The sequence below is a fragment of the Pan paniscus genome, chromosome 1 (assembly GCF_029289425.2).
Source record: "Pan paniscus chromosome 1, NHGRI_mPanPan1-v2.0_pri, whole genome shotgun sequence".
Taxonomy (NCBI): Eukaryota; Metazoa; Chordata; class Mammalia; order Primates; family Hominidae; genus Pan; species Pan paniscus.
Window position 1 is genome coordinate 118703976 of NC_073249.2, and position 22419 is coordinate 118726394.

Below are 22419 nucleotides of genomic sequence, written 5' to 3' on the forward strand. Positions count from 1 at the left end.
AATAGTACCGCTGGCTGGTCACTGATTGCTTCCCTGTGTCCTAGGCAACAGAGCACACTATCAAACTTTTTCATTTTTGTCAACTTTATAGGTAAAAAATGGTATCTTATTTGTAGTTTTGTGTCAGATTGAGCATATTTTTATGTTTAAAAGCTATTTATAGTTTTTTGCCAAGTGTTTATTCTGCCCCTTGCCTATTTTTCTAAATGGTTGTTGATTTTTAAAATTAATTTATTTGAAGGTGCTCTTTCTATACTAAGGAAAGTAGTCCTTTGTCACAATTTGTGACTATTTTCCCCTAATTTAAGACTTTATGTTATATTTTGTAATGCATAAAATGTTTATATAGTTGAGTTTACTAATTTTTCTTTTATGGCTTCTTTTATATAATACTTAAAATATTATTTAGTATATTAAGTATTTTATGTAATACTTAAAATACCGTGGCAATGGTATTCTGACAGACAAGGACGCAGAACTGGTGTGGAAAAGAGCAAGGCCAGAGACTCTTGCTTTCATTCTAAATCCTTCTCTATTTAATTTTTGACTATTATATGTATTATTTTGGTAAGTAAAACATATGCATACACACACACACGCACAAACACATACACACGCACAAACAGAAAGTTGAACCATATGAAATTACCATTTTTTTTAGATTATTGGTAATTTGCTTCAACCTAATACTGGGAAAGAAAATATACAGGAAAGAAAACAGACTTGGAGTCAGAAAACTCTGAGTCCCGACTTTGCCATTTATTAACTATGTAAATTTGGGCAAGTAACTTCTCTGAGCCCTGGTTTTCCTGAAAATGGAGAAAATAACACCTAATTTCAGGGTTATTAGATATATTACACATAAAGTTCCCAGAACAATGCCTAATAAAAACTAGGAATTTAACAAATAGTGGATATAGATATATACAGTCCCCAAACTAACACAAGTAAGATTAATACTTATATGTATAGTGACAGTGAGATGAAGGTTCTTGAATAATAATTTTAATTTATAACCTCAGATTCTTCATCATATTTGCCATGGTATTTTAATTACTGCAGCAAGTGTGAAGTGAAACTGCATATACAGTTCTAATGAAACAGATAAAGCAGAGCTAAACAAAGCCGGCCAGTGACTATGGAACTAATTACGGTTTCTGAAAGGGAAGAAGTAATAGGCTATTTTTATACCTTCCTCACGGATACTCTGTAGATACAAGGATCTAGGATGCCTGTGGCAGCACTTGCACTCATTTTGCACATAAATGAGAACTTCTTTCTCCAGCGAACACAGTTTGCTTGTACCACCTCCCTGAAGGAAAGAAAAAAAGAGCCAATTAATTAACTATTATTGATGACATGTTAAAAAGCACACCCATACTTTCACTCAAGTCTGACATGCAAAAGTAATGTGTTAAAAGCCAGTATTTGTAAACAGTGTAACAGGAAGGAAGCAAATTTCTAACAATGTGATCTGAAAATCTTTGGAAGGTTTTAATTATCCACAGGAAACTGGAAAAAAAGTGAATTTACTTATCAATTCAATCAAAATATACATTAGGCTACACCATTCATTCATTCATTCAACACATAATGTACATTTACTTTATATGCTGCGCATGTGGTACATGTTTAAAACATAAAGACGAGGACAGAGTTCCTGACCTTGTAGGGATTATATTCATAGTTAATGCAAGAGGCATAAATATGAACAAATGCTTATTCTAGGAATAAGCAAATTCTTATTTTAAGATGAACTACTGTCATAGTTTTACTCCAGCCATAACAGCAAGAACAGCTACCATTTATTGAGAGCTTACCATATGCTATGAAATCTCCCAACAACCTTGTGAAGTAGCTGGCATGTTCTTCACTTTATTTATTTTGAGACGGAGTCTTCCTCTGTCACCCAGGCTGGAGTGCAGTGGTGTGATCTCCGCTCACTGCAACCTCCGCCTCCTGGATTCAAGCAATTCTCCTGCCTCACTCAGCCTCCTGAGTAGCTGGGATTACAGGCGCCTGCCACCACGCCAGGCTAATTTTTTTGTTTTTAAGAGACAGGGTTTGGCTATGTTGTCCAGGCTGGTCTCGAACTCCTGACCTCAGGTAATCCACCTGCCTCGGCCTTCCAAAGTGCTGAGATCATAGGCGTGAGCCTCGTCACTTTAAAGATAAGGAAAATGAAGTGTGATGAGAGAAGTGAACTCAAGGTCATTTAAGTAGGAGGTGGTAGAGAAGAACTGGCATTCAAACCAGGCCTGTTTAAATCTAAACCCCACTTGTCCACAAAGGAGAATCTGTATTTTTCCACAACTTTGCTCTTTCAAGCTCCCAGGCCTTTGTACATACTGTTCTCTCTGCTGTCGTGTGTAGGTATTGGGGTGGGGGGTGCTCAGCCTTAGAAAAGGATAACCATTCCTCTAACATAGGAAGGAGACAAAGATAACAGATGAAATAAAGAGAAAACTAGAGAAAGCAAAAGAGAACGGCAAGAGAGCCCAGGTTGAACAGTTTTGATTTTCTTAGGGGAGTAATAAGTCATGTCTATGGAGTGATAGGACTGGTAGGTGAGTTGAAAATTTAGATAAAGGCTTAGAGACAGGAAAACCGCTGTGGTGAATGTGACAGGCAGTCAAACTTATAGCTGCCTCAGGGAATAAAATAGATTTTTATTACGATCTATCAGTTGTTTTTTGTTGTTGTTGTTGTTGTTTTTGAGACAGGCTCTCACTCTGTCACCCAGGCTGGAGTGCAGTGGTGCAGTCACAACTCACTGCAGCCTTGACCTCTCAGGCCAAAGAGATCTTCCCACCTCAGCCTCCCAAGTAGCTGGGACCATAGGCATACACTACCACACTCAACCAAGTTTTGTATTTTTGGTAAAGATGGGTCTCTCTATGTTATCCAGGCTGGTCTGAAACTCCTGGGCTCAAGTGATACTCCTGTCTCAGTCTCCCAAAGTGTCAGGATTACGATACTCTTGTCTCAGCCTCCCAAAGTGCTAGGATTACAGGTGTAAGCCATCTGGCCTGGTTTTTCTGATTTCTCCATCAGTACACAGAAATCCAAGAACAGGAATTATAAAAAAAAGCAAACATAATTTAAAAATCAAGTATGTATTTGTGTGTCATATGTGCACTTTTGTTTACTTTTATGTTCTAAACAGACACACAAATGGGAGAGGAGGACATGCATTCTACCACCAGTTCTACTATGATAACTTTGGCCATTTTTTTTCCTTAGGAACCCTTAAGTGATTTAATGAATCATGACATGAAGAATGTATGTGTGGGTTCACAGTGGAGTCTCCCTTGAAATCCAGGCAGGGTGTAATTTATTGGTATGGTCACAATGCAGGCGAGATGAGTGTTATTTGACAAAGGATGGACCTGGGGGTACTTGTCAGGCAGCTGGAGGACTCCCTGGTAAGGAGGGCAGTTGCTAACCTGTACACTCAAAAATAAATACATTAAAAAAACTGTGAATAGTAATAAAAATAAGCAAGAAAAAAAATCCAGATTTTTTTTTTTTTTTTTTTTGGATACAGGGTCTTGCTCTGTCGCCCAGGCTGGAGTGCACTGGTGCGATCTTGGCTCACTGCAACCTCCGCCTCCTGGGCTCAAGCAATTCCCATGCCTCAGCCTACTGAACAGTAGCTGGGATTACAGGTGTGCACCACCATGCCTGGCTAATTTTTGTATTTTTGTAGAGATGGGGTTTCACCATGTTGGCCAGGCTGGTCTCAAACTCCTGGCCTCAAGCAATCTGGCCACCTCGATCTCCCAAACTGTTGGTATCACACATGTGAGCCACTGTGTCCGGCCTAGAATTTTTTATTATTGCTTATCTCCCAACATCTCTTGGCCTCAAGACTTGCTGGAGGCATCAGCTATGGTGTCCGGAGCTCCGAACAAGGAGATATAGATAGAAACACTGATGTCCTGGACCCTTCAGGGTCCACTGAGCATCAAGGCGCTTGGTTGTTGCTGTCACTGAGACCATTGATATATGATCAGATATCAAGAAATAACATTTACAATAAAACTCTTTTACTTTTCTTACAAAATTATATACAAATTTATAGTTAAACATGGCAGGTTGAGTGCATGTATTAGCCTCTGCTCCCTCCCCAAACCTACTAAATAAAAAAAAGCAAAGGCATTATCTCACAGGGACAAAGAGAACTAGAGACAAAAATAAGTGGCCAGAGACAGACAGACCAGTGATAACTAATTTAGCATACTGAGGAAATTTGAACCTCATGCTGGCAATAGTAAAAGCCAAGAGTAGGAAACTTAAACAGGTTTTGAAGTCGAATGAAGGAGGGACACAGCAGAGGACTGATCAAAAACTGTTTTGGAAATAGTCAGACTGCAGACCTCTCCTTCCCTGACTCCTGCAGATGACTGAGATGTATTCTCCTGATAAGATGAAACAGAAGGATCTCTGGACAGCCTGAAGTGAGGGCAGGTATCAGAAAGAGCACAAAGAGCACAAAAGCATGCTGGCTGGGGTAATGAAAGATGACTTAATGCTGAGACTTCCAACCTTCTTCCCCTAACCTGGCTTCTCACAATGCCAGAACCAGGCACCTGTTCTTCAAGATGTGGGAAGAATATTCTCTGGGGAATCCAACCAGCCTCAAAGAAAAGATTTCATGAGACAGATGTTGAGGGTTCCCAATGACACAGCCAGCCAAATCAGCCTACAATAAAAATCTGAGATGACAAGCACCCACCACATACACAAAGCTCCTAATCAACTTTTAGTGCTTCACAGTTAAATATGGGCAGATAAGTGAGGAAAGTCTCTTAATATGAAAGAAACCAAGATGAATAGAAAAAAACTAACTTAGCTGGTTGCAGGGGCTCATGCCTGTATTCCCAGCACTTTGGGAGGCTGGTGGAAGGGTCCCTTGAGCCAGGAGTTTGAGACCAGCCTGGGCAACAAAGGAGACCCTGTTTCAACAAAAAATTTACAACTTATGGTGGCGTGCACCTGTAGTCCCAGCTACTCAAAAGGTTGAGGCAGGAGGATCACTTGAGTCCAACAGTTCAAGGCTGTAGTGAGCCATGAGTGTGCCACTGCACTCCAGTCTGGGTGACAGAGCAAGATACAGTCTTAAAAAAAAACCAAAAAAACAGAAAAATAGCAACTTGAACAAAACAGAGCCTGTGCTTGAAGAAGAAAAAAATTTCTGAGTGATATAAAAAAGAAACTGCATCTACCATACAGGAATAGGATGCTATATTTTTTAAAAAAGCATACAGGGAATTAAAGTGCTCATGGAAATCCACACTAGTGGGCTTGATATTTTATCATTCCAGATTCACTCTACCCTTCTCTGTGGTCCAGGAGGCCGGTCTTATGAATTACATCAACCAAGCTCCCTTGCCCTCTACCTCCGATTGTGCTAAAGTGACAAACATTGCAAGGATAGAGGGCAGGAGGGGAGGGAAGCTGATGCATTTATTCTCCTGGCTCCTTCCCTGTTGGGCCATGTGAGAAACAGGTCGGTTGTTGGGGACTGTGCTTTTCCATAATATGCCTTGTGGAACTTAGACTCTAAATTATTAGTATTTATGACTTTGTTAAAATAAAAACAAATTCAAAAACATTGTCAAGTACTGAATAATCTAAAAATGGGAACAGAAGTATATAACTTTAGACGCCTTTTTTTCCTAATTGCTAAAAAAAAAACCCCACTAAGAATTTTCTTTATTGTCTAACATGAAAATTGGAAGGTATCTTAAAAAGCAAAGTCCTAATCCCTGCCTCCCTTACTTCCTGTTCACTATCTCTATTTTACATTGTAATTCCAATTACCTGTCTGTATTTATAATGCTGTGCTGAAGTTTCTTAATCTCTTGTTTTCTCCCCAAGCCCATCAAACTTAATGTTGGCTTCCTCCACTCTCTAACTAAACTAGATTAATATTTCTGCAAATACGTCTTTCCTGCTTGTCTGGTTTGTTCCTTAAAAGAAACATTCACATACAGAGTTCACTTGATTTCTTTGGTTTTTATTACTCAGGCCAAAGCTGCCCTCCAATTGTGCAAATGATAACATATACGATTAGGCATGTAAAAGCTACTACATTTCCCTCCCTCCCTCCCTCCTTCCAGCATGTAAAAGCTACTACATCTCCCTCCCACCCTCCCTTTCCTCCCTCTCTCCCTCTCCCTTAAAAGCTACATTTTTTTCCTCCCTCCCTCCCTCCCTTTCTCCATACAATTAGGCATGTAAAACTTGCTACATTTCCCCCCTCCCTTCCTTCCATCCTTCCTCCTTCCCTCCCTCCCTCCTTTCCTCCTCTCTCCCTCTGTAAAAGCTCGCTCCTTCCTTCCTTCCTTCCCTCCCTCCTTCCCTCTCTCCCTCTGTAAAAGCTACTACATTTTCCTTCCTTCCTTCCTTCCTTCCTTCCTTCCTTCCTTCCTTCCTTCCTTCCTTCATTCTTCCCCTCCCTCCCTCCCTTCTTCCTTCTCTTTATTCTTTCCCTCCTTCTCTCCATCCCTCCTTCCCTTAATTCCTTTCTTTTGAGATGGGGTCTTGCTCTGCTGCCCAGGCTGAAGTACAGCAGCATGACTGTCACTTTTCATTTGTTTGTGAAATAAGTGGAATTCCTTGGCAATACTAATATATAAATACTTTAAATGCCCTTATAATGTAGTAGCTTTTACATGCCTAATCGTCTATGTTATTATTTGCACAAATGGAGGGCAGCTTTCGCCTGAGTAATAAAAACCAAAGAAATCAAGTGAACTCTGTATGTGAATTTTTTTTTAAGAAACAAACCAGACAAGCAGGAAAGAAGTATTTGTAGAAATATTAATCTAGTTTAGTTAGAGAGTGGAGGAAGCCAACATTAAGTTTGATGGGCTTGGGGAAAAAAACAAGAGATTAAGAAACTTCAGCACAGCATTATAAATATGGACAGGTAACTGGAATTACAGTGTAAAATAGAGATAGAGAACTGGTTTTCATACAGGACATGTCTTTTAATCTTAAGGGAAAAAATACACTTCCCACAATTCCATGTCCTCACCTACTTACTATCACTCTGCCTTCAGGTCCAAGCTCCCTGAAGATGATGATACTAAGGATAATGATGACAGCACTTATTTAGTGATTATTATTACAAGCATTGTTATAAATACACATATTAAAAATTACACATATTAACTACTAAATCCTCAAAGCAACTATATGGGGAGGGTACTACTAACTCCATTTTATAGATAAAGGAACTAAGATACACAGAAATTATGTGACTTGTCAAAGGTCACTCAGCAGGAAAGGTAGGAACTGAAATTTGAAGAACTGTCTCTACAGTATAGACATTTTCCATCTCCTCACCTCCCAGTTACTTTTCAGTCCCTCTTAATCAGGCTTCTACCCCGCACAATTCCATTGAAACTGCTCATGAGTAAGTAACTAATTGCCAAATCCAAGGGTAATTTTTTAGTATCATACTTGACCCTTCTTATATATTCTTACAATATTCTTGTCCTTGGTATTTACGTAACTATTTCTTTGCAGTTTCTTGCTCCTCTGTCTCCTTAAAATGTTGATGTCCACCAAGCTTCTGTCCTTGGCGGCTTTCTCATTTTTTTACTCTGATGGACTTAACTATTATGCATGTACTGAGAACTTAAAAATCTAAGTCCTCAGGCTGGGCACGGTGGCTCAATGCCTGTAATCCCAGCACTTTCGGAGACCAAGGCAAGCGGATTGCTTGAGCTCAGGAGTTCGGGACCAGCCTGGGCAACATGGCGAAACCTCATCTCTACAAAAAAAATATAAAAATGAGTCGAGCATGGTGGTGTAAGCCTGTAGTCCCAGCTTCTCGGGCAGCTGAGGTGGGCTTGAGCCCAGGAGGTTGAGGCTGTAGTGAGCTGAGATTGTGCCACTGCACACTAGCCTGGGCAACAGAGCGAGGCTTTATCTCAAAAAACAAAAAAAACAAAACAAAACAAACAAACAAAACTAAGTCTTCTTCTTTAGTCCTCAGATTCATATATCAACATGTTAACTGGTGAACCCACCTAGTAGTCCTAGCCTCTAGGTAAGGCTTTAGGTCTCTGATATCTGTTTATCATGGTACTTCCCAGCAGGCTAGTAAGTAACCTACCAGCTTGACTAGTCAAATGGTTTGCCCAGGAGCGTATGTGGCAAAAACTGTCAGTTACTTATCCAATATGCAGTCTCTCTTCTTCCTTAAAAGGAGAACCCTGATTTTACTCAAACTGGCAATATGTCCAGTTAAAAGACTGCATTTTCCTGACCTCCCTTGCAGCTTACAGGGTAGGCATGGGATGGAGTATAAGCTAATGAGATATAAATGGAGGTTATTGGGTATAACTTTTGGAAAGGCAGAGTAAGAGAGGGACAGTTGAAACATATCCTTTTACCTTTTATTCTTTCCTCTGCCTGGAAAACTGTCATGATGATGATTAGATTCTCAACAGTCATTTTGGACCGCGAGGTGACCCTCAGGAAAAGCCATGTGATGACGGTGCAGAGCCAGAAGGAAGGTGGGTCTCTAAAAAACATGTAGCCCTGGACTTTCTCCCTCCAAACTCCTTTTATTTATGTTTTTATTTTTTATTTTTTTGGAGACAGAGTCTCACTCTGTCATGCAGGCTGAGTGCAGTGGTGTGATCTCAGCTTACTGCAAACTCCACCTCTCAGGTTCAAGCAATTTTTCTGTCTCAGCCTCCCAAGTAGCTGGGACTACAGGTGTGTGCCACCATGCCTAGCTAATTTTTGTATTTTTTGTAGAGATGGGGTTTCGCCAAGTTGGCCAGGCTCGTCTCAAACTCCTAAGCTCAAGTGACCTGCCCACCCTGGCCTCTCAAAGTGCTGAGATTACAGGCGAGCGCCACCGTGCCTGGCCAAGCCACCACACCCGGCCCAAACTTCTTAAATCTTATTATTTAAAATGCTTATTTTGGATTTTGTTATATGCAGCTGAACTAAATCCTAACTGACATAGACTAAGTCTTACCATTTCCAAATCTACAAAGTTCAAATGTTATTCACATTGTTGTAGGTGGTCCATCCCAGAGTCCTGTTCCCCTCATTTAAGTATACGGACGAAATACACTGGAACCTATTGTACATATTTTTCATGACCCGTAGAGTCCCACCCAATGAAGACACAAATAAGCTCTGATTCACTTCCTGGGCAATAAGTCCCTATCCAAACACATAGATACTGCCTCCCAAGTAGTAGACTGACAAATGTGCTAGGACTCTGAAACAGGTTCTTATGTGAGTAAGAAAGTCAAATAAGCCAAGACAAGAGATCAGGTTGGGATGAACTAGAGCCATGCAAAGTGCAGTTGTCTATTAATTACCTCATGATGTGCAAACAAAGAATCCTTAATGGAGAAGAAATCCAGAAATGATGAAGGTGGGAAAGAGTACAGCATAACACTAATCATTTGCCAAACACAGGAAACAATAAAGATTTGTTGACCAAATGAATAACTGAAGTCAGGTATGGGCCACAAATGACTGGTTCCAGCTACCAATTCTTGCCTGTGTTACTTCCTATTTGTAAATCAAGCCCTTTCCTGTGTCTAGCACCACAATTCAGACTCTCAATATCTCTTCCCTGAAGCATGGCAACAGCCTCCTTAATGGTCCCCACTCAGATCTATCTTCCTCATTGCTACCAGAGAACTCTTTTTAAAATACAAACTTGATAATGTCATTTCTGTTTAAAATCCTTCACTGCTTCCTCTTATAGGATTAGGTTCAACCTCCTTAATGGCGCCTCTTTATGATTAAGCCCCTGCCTGTCTTTAGTCTTATCTCTTGACCCTTTCTTTCTGTCTTATATTGTTTGTCATTCCCATTTACTTCACACTATTTCTCATTTGCATGCCTTTGTTCATGATTTTTTCTTTCCCTTCTATTCCATCCACTCTCCTTTCAACTTGCCGCACTCACCAGTTTAATTCTAACGCATCTAGTTTTGTCATTACCTCCTCTAGAAATCTCTCTGCAACTCGGTGTCCCATATGACCAGGCCTGCCTTGGTTCCCTTCTCAGTGTCCTCTTTTCCCTACCCTAGAGCACTGTCCCCCGGGGAGGGGCAGGGAAGAGCTGGCTGCCTCCACTTCTTCCATCATTCACTCAGTCTTCAGTCTCCCAAGACAGTGTCCTCATTTCCCGTTCTCTCTGCCTTGTTTCTGGCAGAGTCTCCTATGATTGATACATTTCAAATAAACAAATATTATAAATGAATTTTTTAAATGTATGGGCTTAAAAATTGATGACTGTGCCCTTTCTTAATAGGAACTGAAGTAGAAAGATATGTTAAGTAATCTTTATCGTTTTGTAACATCAAAATAATAGCCTTGGATTCTCAAACAATCTCTCTAAAAAAAGGTTTTGTTTGTGCAACTAAGGCAATTACTCAGATTTTTTTTGTGTGTGATAATCTTTAATGTGTACACACACGCACACACAGCTGTCAGAAAGCTGTCCAAACGAAACAAACAACCAAAAAAGTAGCAAAGTTAGTTTGCGACCATTTGTTATACTGATGGGTTACCATGGAAACAAACTCAGACTACTTGGCATCTGAGACAAAAGTCACATTAGTAAATGGTTTCCGTTATGTGAGTCATTAATTTCCTATGACTTTTATACAGTTGCTTAACCACTTTCCAGAAACAAAGCAACAGAATATGATTTGTGTTGATACTGTGAAAACCCAAGTATTTCTAAGATAAAGTGATACAGCTGCTGACATAAAATAAGCAGAGGACTCAGAAGAAATGTTGCTATGGCCTTGTGTTTCAAACGAGTCAAAGAAAATCTAGAAAGTCTTTAAAAAATAAAAGTAATATAAAAGGAAAATTATGGATCCATTTTTTTGTGACTACTGTACCAGCAAAATGCATTACTTATTCTCGAATAACTTGCATAGGTATACCCTAGGTACACATTTACAATTATGCCATGTCTTGGTAATTCAGTATATTTTTAACTTTTTAAAAAACAGTGATAAGAAACTGCTATGAAGAATGCAAACTGTTTGCCAGATAGTATTGCATAGAGGTTGAGAGCTTAAAGGATCCAGAGCCAGGCTGCTTGTGTTCAAATCCTGCCTCTGCTCCCTGCCAACTGTCACGCTGGACACGTTCCTAACCTCTCTGCATTCTGCATTTCCTCCTCTGTGAAACAGGATGTAACAATACCTACAACTCATGGGAATTTGGGGAAACCAAATGAATTATTACACACAAGAGTTCAGAACAGTGCCTGGCTTACAGTGTATCTCAATAATAAATGTTACCAGTTATTATCAAGGATGTATATAGTCCACCTCAATTTGCCCACCAGAGTGAAATAATGGTCAAATTTATAAGGAAAGATTTTTTTCAGTATTAATGAAGATTTCTACTTCTTAAAAGATACAGACTCTTGAGAAAAAAGAAACCTGTGGGAACAGAGGCAAAAATAAGTATTTTAATACTCCAAGGATAAATCAGATCTACAAAATTGTGACACAACACTAAGGATAAATGAACACCTCATACATCAGAGATATTTTTGGCTTGAGTAAATGGGTGAAAAGTAATATCAATTCACTGGGAAGAACTGGACACAAGAAGATTTTGTTTCATTTACTTCTTATTTATTCACTCACTCATTTTGCTAGTGGGATTAGGGAGTGAGGGAAATGATAATCCAGTTTTGGATATTTTGAGGTTGAGGAGCCTGTGGGTTCCCTATTTGGAAATGTCTAGGAGGCAGACAGATACACAGACCTAGAACTCAAAGGTGGTCAGGGCTGAAAATACAAATGTAAACGATTGGCTGCACATGATGGCTCAAACCTATAATCCTAGCTACTTGGGAGGCTGAGGTGGGAGGACTGCTTAAGCCTGGGAGTTTGAGGCTGCAGTGAGCCGTGACTGTACCACCGTACTCCAGACTGGGTGACAAACTGAGATCTTGTCTCAAAAAAAAAAAAAAAAAAAAAGGACAAAAGACCTCAGCATGTAAATAGTCACTGAAGCTATGGGAATGGATAAGGCCATTCAGGGAGAGTGGGTAGAGGAGAAAGGGAAGAGGGCAGAGTTTGGAACTCCAAGGAACATGAACACTTAGGGTATACGAGAAGAAGGGGCACAGGCAAAGGAGGCTAACACGTCAACAGTGGGAGAAGCAAAGGAGATTACGTTGTCACCAAAGCCAAGGGGAAAACCTTTAAAGAAAGAATTGTTGAATTATCAAATGTGGCAGAGAGGTCAGGTAAGATAAAGGCTAAAAAAAATTTAGCAATGAAGAATTCACTAATAACACTAGCAAGTGTAGTTTCAGCTAGGGATGGAAGCCAGATTACTATGAGGAGCAGAGACAGGGAACACAGACATTTCAAATATTTTAGTAATAAAGTGGAGAAAATTAGGGTGGCAGCCAAATGGGGATATGCATAAAGTGAGGATTTCATTTTAACATGTAAGAAGAGACTTAAGCATGGTTTAGTGCTGATAGTAAAGAACCTGTCAGCACTAACAGTAAGGAGAAAAGATTTGAGAGGGTATGAATAATGGTGCCAGAGGAGGTTCATCCCTGAGAATGCCAGACGATGGGATCCAGGTGATAATTAGGGGGACTGGCCCTGAACAGGAGAAGAGGCTCCTCTTCCATCATGAGGAGATAAAAAGAAAAGAGTGAGCTCTAATGCAAGGAACTTTGTCAGCAGACAACTGTTCATTGTCTAGAACTGTTCTAATGAGAAATTTCATATAAAAACATAGCACTAATTGGCACACAGTAGGTCCTCAAATGAATACTTGCTGAATACTTGTTTATAATCTTCTATATTACAAAAAGTCTTATAGCTTCATGCAGGGTTTTTATTCAGTGACTGACAGATGTCTTGATGAAAAATTTCATTAAAAAACGTATGTCCCCTACAGAGGGGAGAAAATATTTACAAACCTTACAAACCATATAGCTGATAAGGGGTTAATATCCCAAATATATAAGAAACTCATACAACTCAATCGCAAAAAAAAAAAAAAAAAAATCAAATAACCTGATTAAAAAATGGGCTAAGGACCCAAATAGAGATTTCTCAAAAGAAGACAAACACTAAGAGAGTAAATTTCAAATGTTACCACAAAAAACATCAAGTATCTGAGGTGATGAATACATTAACTAGTTTATCCCACATTGTATTCATAAATTATGACAACTCTTTTTATACCATAAACTTACACAATTACAAATTGTCAATTTACAGTAAAAAAAGAAGACATACAAACGGCCAAGAAGTATGTGAAAAGATGCTCAACATCATTAATCATCAGAGAAATGCAAATCAAAACCACAATGAGTTAACACTCCTATCAATTACAATGGATATTATCAAAAAGACAAAAGACAAAGTGTTGGTGAGGATATGGAGAAAAGGGAACCCTTTCACACTGCTGGTGAGAATGCCAATTGGTACAGTTTGGAAAACAGTATGGATATTCCTCAAAAAATAAAAAATAGAACCATGATATAACCCAGCAATTCCACATCTGGGTATATATCCAAAGGAAATTAAAATAGTTTTTTGAAGAGATATCTGCACCCCCATGTTCATTTCATCATTAATCACAAGAGACAAAATATGGAAACAACGTAAATGTCCATCAACAGATGAATGGATAAAGAAAATGTGGGGTGTATATACATAAATGGAATATTATTCGGCCTTAAAAAAGAAGGAAATCCTGCCATTTGTGACAACATAGATGAACCTGGAGGATATTATGCTAAGTGAAATAACCCCGGCACAGAAAGACAAATATCACATAATCTCACTTATATGTGGAACCTAAAAAAGTCAAACTCACAAAATTTATTTTGCTCTAACTATGCAAATTCTACATAGCATCACCTCTCCACTTTCTAGAACAATATAGATGCAAAGGACACAATAAAAATGAAGTAACAGGAGAAAAAAACATTCCTAGATTAATTGAAGGAAAGACTTCATACGGAAAATTTCAGAATACACATCATAGACTGGGAAATCTGATAAAAGCTACACAAAATTTTCCTACCGATAAGGTAAAAATCCTGCAAGGATATAGGAAATTAAAATTAGCTTATGAACTATGACATACTGGAAAAGGCAAAACTGTGCAGATAGAAAAGAATCAGTGATTGCCAGGGGTTGGGAGTAGGAGGGATGAACAAGTGGAGCACAGAGGATTTTTAGGGCAGTGAAACTTCTCTGTATGATGCTATGATGGTGGGTACATGTCATTATATATTTGTCAAAACACAGAATGGACACCACCAAGTGTGAAGCCTAACGTAAACTTTAGAGTACTTTAGATGATGCTGCATCAAGGAAGGTTCATCAACTGTAACAAATGCGCCACTCTGGTTAGGAATATTAATAGCTGGGGGATATTGTGTGTATGTGGGGACAGGAGGTATAGGAGGCATTTCTGTACCTTCCACTCAATTTCTCTGTGACGCTAAAACTGCTCTAAAAAACAGTCTATTCAAAATCAGATTATGCACATAGAAATGAAAATATGTTCTCCACAACTCTTAAAAACAAGGACACAGGGAATAAATAACTTCACAAAACCCAGAAGTTGATATGAACTATGGATTCTACACCAGCCCAAACTAAGCATTGTGTAGGAAGGAGAAAGAATGATAACTCTTAGGCAAAAAACTATCACCCAGGTACCCTTTCTGAATAAAACACTTGAAGAAATGAAAAATGAATTACAAGTTAGATCTTAAGAAACAGGAAAACGTACATTGGTGTTGTGTAGGAAATTTAAATAACAAATCAAGAAAAGGCAAGAAACCAAATTAGTAGGTTACTTGTTCTTCCAAAGAGACTTTACTTTTGAACAAAAAGACTTATTCTTTCTAAATATTCTAAAAAGCTGTGGGAAAATAATAGTTGTAAACAGTTTCTTCAATTACAGCTCCAATCAGCCAGTTTCCAGATCAATAAATTTATGGCTTCTTATGTATGTACATGAAAAACCAAACTCTTCAGCTAGTATTCAGTCTTCTTCCTTCAACCTCTCAAATTTGCGCCCCTACAGTTCTTCACTATTTTCTGCCCTGGCACTATGCACCTGCATGTCTGCCTTCGTGGTTTTCCCATCCTTTAGGATGCCCTCCCAAATGTCTTCTTATCCTTTCCTAGTATCCAGCCTCACCCACATGGTAAAAAGAGGAGGGAACAAATTTTAGACTCAGCAGATCTGAGCTCAAGTTTAATTTCAACACTGAAGGGATGTTGAAAGTAATTTGTAATTATTTTCCTCTGTATAAATTTCCTCTTATGAAATGTTTTATAGTTAGGTACAAATTGGTAAACATATGTTGTCTGAATCTAAAATGCTTATAAAAACTTACTAAATTAAATGGCATTCCACACACACACACACACACATACACACACACACACACACCCCTCTGCGTAAACCACCAAGTGTTATATAATTCAAGACATTGCTCAAAAGCTTTTCCTATGATGCATTTCCTGAGTCCTTGGGTTAAATGATTCTCTGGTTCCTAAAAACTCCTGGAGTCTTCTGCATGCATGTCTGGAGTAGCTGCCTTGCAAATGAAAGCTACTGAGAGTAAGGGAAATAGGAGTTTAATGAAATTTTTGCTATGTATTATTATTAATTTTGCCATCCTCCAGTACTGTGAAAAATACTGCTACATATTATGAAAGTATTCCTCCGTTGGTATTTTCACAAGTATAATTATCAAAAAGGAACTCTATAATATCAGATGAGGAAAATGTATCAGTTTTCTGGAACAGGAATATCAAACAGTAAGTTCAAAAGAATATGTTCGGGTCACCAAGACATACTTGGAAATACAGGTAAGAAGATGGCAGGGTGTTTACATTCTTGAGATCAAGAGAGAAATGAGCCAACGACATGGCCAGGGTATGACAAAACAGCACAAAGAGTTATTACAAACTGTACCATGAAGGCTCAGCTCTAGTTGTCTTGCTTATCCTTATACTAATGATATTACAATAATTCAGCACTTATGCGGATGAAGTAACTTATAATCAAAGGCACAGCAGCACAGCCTACTATTAATATAGCTCTACTTTGAAGGAAGGTCTGGGGAGGAGATGGAAGGGATCATATACATTGGTAAAAGGATGAGATTATAGATGGCTGTATATAAAAGGACTGTAGTGAGCATACATGCTGGGACCTTCCTTGAGTGGCACAGACCTGCTGTGGTATCTCCTGCTGATACTGATTACAGCCAGTGTAAACAGATTTCATGTTTATGCCTTATATTGTGTTACTTGACCTATCTGACACCACTCCTCACATAGAAGGAAACTCCAGAGGGAGCAGGGTAGGTTAGAGAAACCAACAAACAGTTAAAATAGCTTCTTAATTATTTTGAATGCCAGATTGATGTTCCTTTGAAGGCAATACAGTACCAGCAGAGAGTCATGTGGCAGCTAGGGTTTATATAAGTTATCTTAGCAAAAATAGCTCTTGAATTCATTTTGACTTACTACCAGTTGGTAATAATTTTCAGTTTCTTGAATGAGCAAACAGTAAGAGCTAATATTGCAGTTATTACTGAGTTCCTAGTTGCTTCAGGACGGCTTACATTTGATTAGCATAATGACGGAAGTTACAGTTTTCAATTGTGTATAATTACAAATGCATATTATCTGTATTCCTAGTTTGATGATTTTGTTTACTTTTCTATTAACAGAAATTATAAAGGTAATTTATGATTGCTTATAAGAGATTATTAATTTAGCTTAAAGCAAAATCTTGCAACCAATTACCTTTTTTTGGAAGGACTATGAATAATCTTTTCTAACTACTTCCTGAGGCTATTTCTAAAGCTATTTCTATGTATTTCTGCCTCATACATAAAGGAAATAGTGATGTCCACAGAACTGTCCACATAAGATATTCAGGTACACTTCCTGTAAGTCATTTGTTAACCATAAAGATGCCTGGGATGGTACACAGACGTGATACTTTAACAATACAAAACCTTATGGTAACCTGAACTGGCCTCAAAAAGGTAACAATAGCAGATAAAATGTTAATAACCATGTTTAGACACCAGCACTAGAGAATTCTCAGAAATTGCCATTGAAAGGTGGTTGTAATCTGTGAACACGGAAATACAGAAAATGTTAACTAGAAATAAAATGTCACTAAATGCGTTTATTCTTATGCTATGCTAGCGATGACTCACTTAAATAAAACAAAGCAAACATGCAAAGTCCAAAATCGATACTATGGGTAGTTCCTCATTTCAGTAAGATAAAATAAGTCTTGGGTGTAAGCCAGTTTTTAAGCCACAATGCTTGGAAATAGCATTTGATTAGGAAAAGTCTGGGAATTTCTTCTTAAACTAGTAATCAGGTTTTAAGACAGAAAAAAAAATATTTTTTAAGAAAGCATACAGACTCTCAATCATGAGTTTGTTTTTAATATTTGTATCCCTATTTTCATTTACACTAATCCTTTGCCTCAACGTATAATCATGTTCAAGTCCCCCTCCTAAAAATAAATAAAATATTGCTGTTTATTCTTGTCTCTTTTATCCAATTGCATTTTTCTCATTTTCTTCATTAACAGGGCTTCCAAAAGAAGTTACACTCCACGCTTCTGCTCCTTCACCACCTGCTCGCTCTCTAATCCCTTGAAACCTGGTTTCTATTCCTACAACTCCATTGAAACTTTTCTCTCAGAATTCCCTGAAGACTTGCTGATTGCCAAATAAACAGAGCATCTCTCATATTACCCCATCTCTCCACACTATGGCAGAGCTGAACACCCTGTCCTCTAACGTACTTTCCATAGTTAGCTTCTGTGATACCACATACCTCCCCAATGTTTGGTCTCATTGGCCCTAATTAGGTCTTTTTCTACCAAGGTTCTGTCCTCTGGCCCTTGTGTTTTGTCCTGCATACTATCGTTGGCTTTATTATCTTGTCCCGGTGGATTATCTTAAAATCTAGGTTTGCGATCCTAACTATTCTGCAATCCTAACAGTTTATGTCTGTTTTCAGACTTAAACTTTCAGCCACTTACCACATACTGTCATATACCTCGCTTGCTTCTTACACTCAAATGTTTAACAGCTCAGAATTAGCAATAAAGGGAATACGTAGGAAACAACAGTAATAACCAAAACAGAAGAACTGTTACTTAATTTACACTCCATCCATTAAAGAATACGCATAGTATCATTGAAATAAATACACTAAAGTTTTTAGTAACATGGGACATGCTTATATTACAATGTTCAGTTAAAAAAAAAAAAAAGCAGGAGGGTTGGACACAATGGCTCATTCCTATCCCAGCACTTTGGGAGATCAAGGTAGGTGGACTGCTTGAGCTCAGGAGTTCAAGACCAGCCTGGACAATGTGGTGAAACTCCATCTCTACAAAAAAAATACAATATTAGCAGGTGTGGTGGTGTGCACCTGTAGTCCTAGCTACTCAGTAGGATCACCTAAGCCCAGGGAGGTCAAGGGTGCAGTGAGCTATGACTGTGCTACTGCACTCCAGCCTGGATGACAGAGTGAGACCCTGTTTCAAAAAAAAAAAAAAAAAAAAAAAGGCAGGATAAAAAATTATGTATGTAATTTGGTTTCAACTGTGTAAAACACAAAATGGAAGACACTGGAAAGCTATATTTTAAGATATTAGCAGTGATTACCTCTGATAGGTAACATTTTCTTCTAATTTTATATATTTTCCACACTTTGTATGCTGATCAGGAAAAAGTGTGTGGGGGGGGTTCGAATCATATTACCTAAAGAATAAAATCATCTTCATGTGATGGCACCCAAGGCCTGCCAAATTCTGGTTCCCAGAGGACCTTTCCAGTCTTGTCCTTCACTGCATCCCCCAAATATGCTCTACTCTGCTCCCCCACTCAGCTACCATATTCTCTGCAATGTATCTGTTCATGTGCTTATCAAGTCTGTTTCTGTCCTACCCCAAAGCAGGACATTTCTACCCTGAAGATCTTTACTGCCTAAACCCTGCTACAGAGCTGGAGGGCAATGCTCAAAATTCTCTCTTGGATTTGCTTAAGAAAGAAAAAAATTCTGTTAAGTCTTCTATCCAAACCATGATGATTATTATTGGTAGTAATAACAAACATAAAACTCACTGGCTAAAATGACACATGATAGCATTTGCTGACTATAAATTGCCACAAAAAAAATAAGAATTCGTAACAGAATTCAGATATGTAAAATCTAGTCCTGAAAAACTGAATTTAATAAAAATTATAGCCACCATATATATTATGGCAGATTAATACAAATTAAGATAGATATTACAATCTTTATATTTTGTGTAGATAATAGAATAAACACTAAAAAATAATCTCATAATGTAAAAAAATTGCAGTGAAGAATAATATAAATAGTTCAATGGCCTGGAATACAGGCATACCTCAGGGATATTATGGGTTCACTTCCAGACCACCGTAGTGAAGCAAATATCACAATAACGTGAGTCACATTCATTTTCTGGTTTCCCAGTGCATAAAGAAGCTATGTCTACACTATATTTTAGTCTATTAAGTGTATAACAGCATTATGTCTAAAAAATGTATGTACCTTAATTTAAAAATACTTTATTGCTAAAAAATGCCAACAATCATCTCAGCTTTCAGTGAGTAGTAATCTTTTTGTTGGTAGCAAACCTTGATGTTGATGGTTGCTGACTGACAGGGTGGTGGTTGTTAAGGGTTGGGGTGGCTGTGGCAATTTCTTAAAATAAGAGAACAAGGAAGTTTGCTGCATCAATAGACTCTTCCTTTCATAAAATATTTCTCTGTAGCATGTGATGTTTGACAGCATTTTACTCACAGTAGAACTTCTTTCAAAATTAAAAATCCTCTCAAACCCTGCTGCTTTATTAAGTTTATGGTTTCTGAACTATTCTAAATCCTTTGCTGTGAGTTTAACAATTTTCACAGTATCTTCACTAGGAACAGATACCATCTCAATAAACCACTTTTTTTGCTCATACGTAGAGAAGCACCTCATTGTCCATTCGAGTTTTAATCATGAGATTGCAGCAATTCAGTCACATCTTCAGGTTCCACTTGTAATTCTTGTTCCCTTGCTATTTTCACCACATCTGCAGCCAGTGAAGTCTTGACTCCCTCAAAGTCATCCATGAGGACTGAAATCAACTTCTTCCAAACTCCTGTAAATGTTGGTATTTTGACCTCCTCCCATAAATCACAAATGTGCTTAATGGCATCTAGAATGGTAAATCCTTTCCAGAAGGTTTTCAATTTAATTTACTCAGGTCCATCAGAGGAATCACTATCTAAGGCAGCAACAGCCTTACAAAACGTATTTCTTAAATAACAAGACTTGAAAGTCGAAATTACTTTTTGATCCACAAGCTGCAGAATGAATGTTGTTTTAGCAGGCATGAAAACAATATTTATCTTGTACATGTTTATTAGAGCTCTTGGGGACTAGGTGTATTGCCAATGAGTAGTAATATTTTGAAAGGAATCTTTTTTTTTCTGAGCAGTAGGTCTCAACAGTGGGCTTAAAATATTCAGTAAACTATGCTGTAAATAGATGTGCTGTCATCCAGGCTTTGTTCTTCTACTTATAGAGCACAGGCAGAGTAGACTTAGCATCATTCTTAAGGACCCTAGGATTTTCACATTGATAAGTGACCACTGGCTTCAACTGAAAGTCACTAGTTGCATTAGCTCCTAACAAGAGAGTGAGCCTGTCATTTGAAGTTCTGAAGCCAGGCATTGACTTCTCTCTAGCTACAAAAGCCTTAGATGGCTGTTTTGTCTATATTGAAAATCTGTTGTTTAGCATAGCCCCCTTCATCAATGATCTTAGCTAGATCTTCTGGATAAGTTGCTGCGCTCTTACTTTAGCACTTGCCGCTTCACCTTGCACTTTTATGTTATGGAAATGGCTTCTTTCCTTAAGCCCTGTGAATCAACCCATGCTAGCTTCAAACTTTTCTTTTGCACTTCCCTCACCTCTTAGACTTCATAGAATTGAGGAGAGTTAGGGAGTAGGCTTTGATTTAAGGGAATATTGTGGCTGGTGTGACCTTCTGTCCAACCACTAAGATTTTCTCCATATCAGCAATAAGGCTGTTACACTTTCTTATCATTCATGTGTTCATTGGAGTAGCACTTTTAATTTCCTTCTACAACTTTTCCTTTGCATTCAGAGCTTGGCTAAATGTTCAGTGCAAGAGGCCTAGCTTTTGGCCTATCTCAGCTTTCAACATCCTTCCTCAATAAGCTTAATCATTGCTAGCTTTTGACTTAAAGTGAGAGAAGTGCAACTCTTCCTTTCACTTGAACATTCAGAGGCCATTGTAGGGTTAATTAGCCTAATTTTAATATTGTTTTGTCTCAGGGAACAGGGAGGTCCCAGAAGGGGAAGGGAGATGAGGGAATGGCCAGTGAGTACAGCAGTCAGAGCACACTCAACACTACTAAGTTCACCACCTTCTATGGGTGCAGTTCATGGCTCCCCAAAACAATTAGAACAGTAACATCAAAGATCACTAATTACAGATCATCATAAGAGCTATAACAATAATGAAAAAGTTTGAAATGCTGCAAAAACTACCAAAAAGTGACCTAGAGATATGAAGTGAGCTCACACTGTTGGAAAAATAGCACTGAGCCAGGCACGGTGGCTCACACTTGTAATCTCAGCACTTTGGGAGGCTTAGGTGAGAGGATGGCTTGAGGCCAAGTGCTCGAAACCAGCCCAGGCAACATAGCAAGACCTTGTCTCTACAGAAAAATTAAAAATTATCTGGGGGTGTTGGCATCCACCTGTAGTCTCAGCTACTCAGGATAACTGCTTGAGCCTAGGAGTGCAAGGCTGCAGTGAACCATGAATGCATCATCGCACTGCAGCCTGGGTGATAGAGAGTGGGTTTCTTTCTTTCTCTCTCTCCCTCTCTCTCTCTCACATACACACCAAAAATACAAGGAAAAACAGCACTGACAGACTTGTTTGGTGTAGAGGTGCCACAAATCTTCAATTAAAAAAAATGCAGTATCTGCAAAGCACAATAAAGTGAAATAGATAAAACAAGATATTACCGTAGGCAGGTATTTGCTAAATTAAAAAATGAATTTGCCCAGGAATTATATTAGTTTAGGGGAATTTTGTCAGAAAATGCTTTTTTAAAAAAGCTTTATTAGGAGCCAGGCACAGTGGTGTGTGCCTGTGGTCCCAGCTACTTGGGAGGCTGAGGTGAGCGGATTGCTTGAACCCGGGAGTTTGAGAACAGCCTGGGCAAACAGTGACACCTGTATCTCACACACACACAAAACAAATAACATTAAAATGGAAAAGCCTGCTTTATTGAGATATAATTC

The 22419-nt window shown here is 38.5% G+C and overlaps 1 protein-coding gene across 2 annotated transcripts in view; it reads right to left on the reverse strand.

Annotated features, from left to right (window-relative positions):
* The window catches only part of EEIG2 (EEIG family member 2), a 76195-nt gene that overhangs the window by 37771 nt on the left and 16005 nt on the right, over positions 1 to 22419 (reverse strand). For both annotated transcript variants that reach the window (XM_003808326.5, XM_055115285.2), the window contains exon 2: positions 1192 to 1312. In XM_003808326.5, coding sequence (XP_003808374.1) covers positions 1192 to 1312 — 121 coding nt within the window. The remainder of the gene's footprint in view (positions 1 to 1191; positions 1313 to 22419) is intronic.